The sequence below is a fragment of the Sesamum indicum genome, linkage group LG8 (assembly GCF_026168435.1).
Source record: "Sesamum indicum cultivar Baizhima isolate 11 linkage group LG8, ASM2616843v1, whole genome shotgun sequence".
Lineage (NCBI taxonomy): Eukaryota > Viridiplantae > Streptophyta > Magnoliopsida > Lamiales > Pedaliaceae > Sesamum > Sesamum indicum.
In genome coordinates, this window is record NC_142664.1 from 15,203,579 (window position 1) to 15,207,693 (window position 4,115).

Below are 4,115 nucleotides of genomic sequence, written 5' to 3' on the forward strand. Positions count from 1 at the left end.
CTTTCAAGCTCGCGTCGCCTCCAACGGTCGGATTTGAAATCGCGATTTCAGCTCCCAAACTCCCATCTTTCTCCATCGAAGGCCCGTCGAAGTCCAAAGGAACACTTAGCCTACCCTCAGCCGACGGAAAAACGGCCGTTTCAGCCGGCGGCGAAAGTCCCGACCTCTCGTCTTCTACACACACAGCTGGGTTTTCCCTTCGTCCATGGTTGTTCTTCTTTCGCCGTCCGGTCACTGTTCCGTCACTTTCGCAATCCGCCGGAGCTTCGCCGGCAGTCTCCCTATCGCCGGCCGGAAGTGAGGAAGATGAAGCATTTGAAAGTGAAAAATTAGAGAGAGAATTTTTGTGGTCCATTTTTTCCCCTTAAAAATTTACCACTGATGTGGATATTATTGAGGTGGGAAACTAGTTTATGCACTGCCGTGTCACTATTAGAGCATTACAAGAGTATGTTGATATTACTATTGTGTATGGTGCTACTGAGGTCTCTGATAGGCGAGAATTATGGGCCTCTCTAGAATCCTTAGCTGTCCAATGCATTAATATTCCCTGGCTGGTTGGAGGTGACTTCAATGCAGTCAGGGATCTCAGTGAGGTCTGTGGTATGTCGGGAGATATAAGAGTGGCAATGGAGGAATTTAATACGTGCCTACAGAATACTGCGCTTTTGCCACTGCCGATGCAGGGTGAATGGTACACATGGCATAATCGTAGTGCTAGCCCTCGCAACTTGTGGAAGCGACTTGATCGTATACTAACCAATGATACATGGACTTTGCGGTTTCCATCAGTATTCTACCAATGCCTCACTCCACGGACATCGGATCACTCGCCGATGGTGGTTATTGGGGATAATCAGCAGCGATTTGGAGGTATGTTCCGGTTTGACAACTTCCTTACTCTCTCACCAGATTTTATTCCTAGCCTGCAGAGTATATGGCAGCAACAAATAGTGGGAGTGCCTATGTTCTCAGTCACCCGCAAAGTCAAGGCACTCAAACCTATTTTTCGAGAACAGAGGAGAAATAAAGGGGATCTTTCTCACAATGTTGAGTTGGCAAGGGGGTTCCTGGAGCAGGCCCAAGTGCTGGTAAGCTCGCACAGACTTCTGTTGGAGCACTGCAGTCGGCTTGTGTATGCTAAGGCGGCCGAATTGGAGAGGATCATGCTGCAGCAGAGGGCAAAGATGGAATGGATGAAGGGTGGTGACCCAGAGTGTTCTTTTGTAAAATTGCCCAAAGAAGGACTGCTAGACGGATCTTGCAAATTAATGATGCCCAAAGAATTACAATTACGGAACCAAATGCAGTCATACATGAATTTATCTCCTATTATCAATCCTTACTGTAATACACGCCTCAATCCACTTCACGAAGTTAGAGGGAATTCCAAATAACTCCATCACAGCAATCACGAAATCCCACTCTACCGTGTCATATGCCTTCCGAATATCTACTTTTAAAGCACACTGGGGTGGTAGACGGGCCTGGTTATATCCTGTAAAAAGTTCCTGCGCCAACATAATATTGTCTCCTATACTTCGTCCAGGCACAAACGCTGCTTGGCACGAACTAATTATTTTGTCCATTATCACACTCAACCGTTGGACAAGGAGCTTTGCAATAATCTTATACAAAGTATTACAACAAGATATAGGATGAAAATCACCAACAGTCGTAGGGGATTGTACCTTTGGTATGAGCGCCAAGAGTGTAGTATTTATCTGTTTAAAAAATCTGCCCATATTAAAGAAGTCCAGTATTGCCGACGACACCTCTTGTCCCACTATAGGCCATGCAGCTTTGAAAAAACCTAATGAATACCCGTCCGGTCCCGGTGTCTTATCCTCAGGAATATCAAAAACCGCTTGTTTGACATCCGCTGGTGTAAATGGCAAGAGTAAAGCGCAAGCGTCCTCTTCACTCAGTAAATATCTAGCCCAAGGTCGTAGGATCCGAAGGTCCATCACAGCTCGTCTTCGTTACCCACCAAGAAGGTTTTCGTAGTACGTGACAAATTCATTGACTACTGCTTCTGGTTTTGTGTGAGTGACTCCATGGTGATCATTGATTTGTAATATTCTACTCGTCGATCTCCTTTAAGCAATCTTACGAAAGAATACTCGGGAGCATTGGTCACCCCCCTTTATCCACTGCATTTTAGCTCGCTGTTGGAGCATAATCTGTTCAAGCTTGGCTGCTTTAGCGAGTATTAACCGGCAGCAATGTTCCAGCTGCAAGAATATTTCATCCCGCCTGTTTGAACTAACAAGCACTTGCGCCATCTCAAGAAACCCTTTAGCCAGCTGGACATTATGTGATAAGTCCCCTTTGTTTCTCCTCTGCTCTCTAAACACCGGTTTAAGTGCTTTGAGTTTTTTTGTTACCGTATACATAGGCACTCCTATGATGTTATGTTGCCAAACCCGCTGCACACTGGGAATAAACTCTTGTGATAAGGCGAGGTAATTATCGAATCAAAACATACCTCCATATTGTTGTTGACTATCTCCGTATAGCACCAACGGTGAGTGATCTGAAGTACGTGGGGTGAGGCTAGTGTAGAATGATGTCTGGAACCGAGCCATCCATCTATCATTAATCAGTATCCGGTCCAATCGTTTCCAGAGATTCCGTGGAGTCGCACTACAATTATGCCACGTGTACCATTCACCCTGCATGGGTAATGGTAGTAATCCTATATTCTGGATACAAGTATTAAATTCATCCATAGCTCTTCGAATATCTCTTAATGTACCGCAAACTTCACTTAAGTCTCGCACTGCATTAAAATCCCCTCCAACTAACCATGGGATGTCAGCACACTGTAAAGCTATATTCTCCAGGGCACCCCATAACTCCCTCCTATCAGCCATCTCATTAGCCCCATAAATAACAGTGATAGCAATCGACTCATGAAGTGCATGGATATTAACATGACAGTGTATATATTGAGTACCACATTCAACCACATTAATATCAACAAAGTTATCGTCCCAGGTAATCCACACACGATTACCTGCCGATCCATAATCCACAAACCATTTCCAATGGGGCAACAAGACAGATTGAATTTGAGATGCATTATTGATACGTACTCGAGTTTCAAGGAGATCAAGAAATTGTAACCTGAACTCAGTAACGATGTCCTTGACTGCTAACTGATGGTCTCGCTTGTTCAGGCCACGCACATTCCATATAGCCGCATTCAACATGGATCATCAGGAATGGGGCTGCTTGACTTAGGACCCCGATTCAATTCCTCTGTATCATCAATTAGGTGTAAAGCGTCAAAAGCATTATAGATAACGAGTGCCTTACCCCTTTCCGCATGGCTTGGACCTATGGCGACTGTTTCACGGCCCTCACTCGTTGCTTCCACCACTCGCGTTGGTGGCCGTCTAGTTATCTCTCGATCAGGCATAGGTGGCGGTCGAGTTGGTCCCGATTTAGGCACGTAAACCGAAACTGGCGGCTTAACAATCTTGGATGGTTTATTGAGGGCACACTCTTTAGCCGAATGGCCGAGTGTCAAACAACTAGTGCACTTAGGAGGTAACCATTCATATTCGACGTCAATTTTGCATGGAGATTCACCGCCCTCCTCATCCGGTGTCATGATGATAATGTGTTTTGGCAATGCTGATGTCACATCCATCATCACGCATACACGAGCGAAGTCCAATCTCGTGCATGCTCTCGTAATAGCATCGGGATATAGGGGTCGGCCAACACCACTGGCCACTGTACTGAGGCCCTCTTCCGTCCATAACTCCACTGGTAGATGTCGCAATTTAATCCAAACAGGAACCTGAGTGTGTTTTAGTTTTTGCAACACCATCCCCGACTCCCATTTCTGTAGTACAATCGGTTGCCCATGGAACAACTATGGTAAAAGAAAAATCCATTCATAGTGGCAGTAACCTCTCGTAGTCCAGGCCAAACAGACATGGCATATTCTTTAACATGATGAAAGTATGGCCGCTTTCCAAGAAAATAGCCAACAACAGTTGATTTCCATCGAGTAGATCCATTACGAATAGATTCAATTGTGGGTCTCACAACAACTTCACCATTTTGTATAGTAGGAGCAACATAAGAGAGCGTTTTTCGAG

The 4,115-nt window shown here is 45.2% G+C and overlaps 1 protein-coding gene across 1 annotated transcript; it reads left to right on the top strand.

The window, feature by feature from the left end:
• The first annotated feature begins 413 nt into the window (after positions 1–413).
• On the top strand, positions 414–1,397 carry LOC148787228 (uncharacterized). The gene has a single exon (XM_088883542.1). The coding sequence runs from the start codon at positions 414–416 to the stop codon at positions 1,395–1,397; it is 984 nt and encodes a 327-aa protein (XP_088739668.1).
• The last annotated feature ends 2,718 nt before the right edge of the window (positions 1,398–4,115 follow it).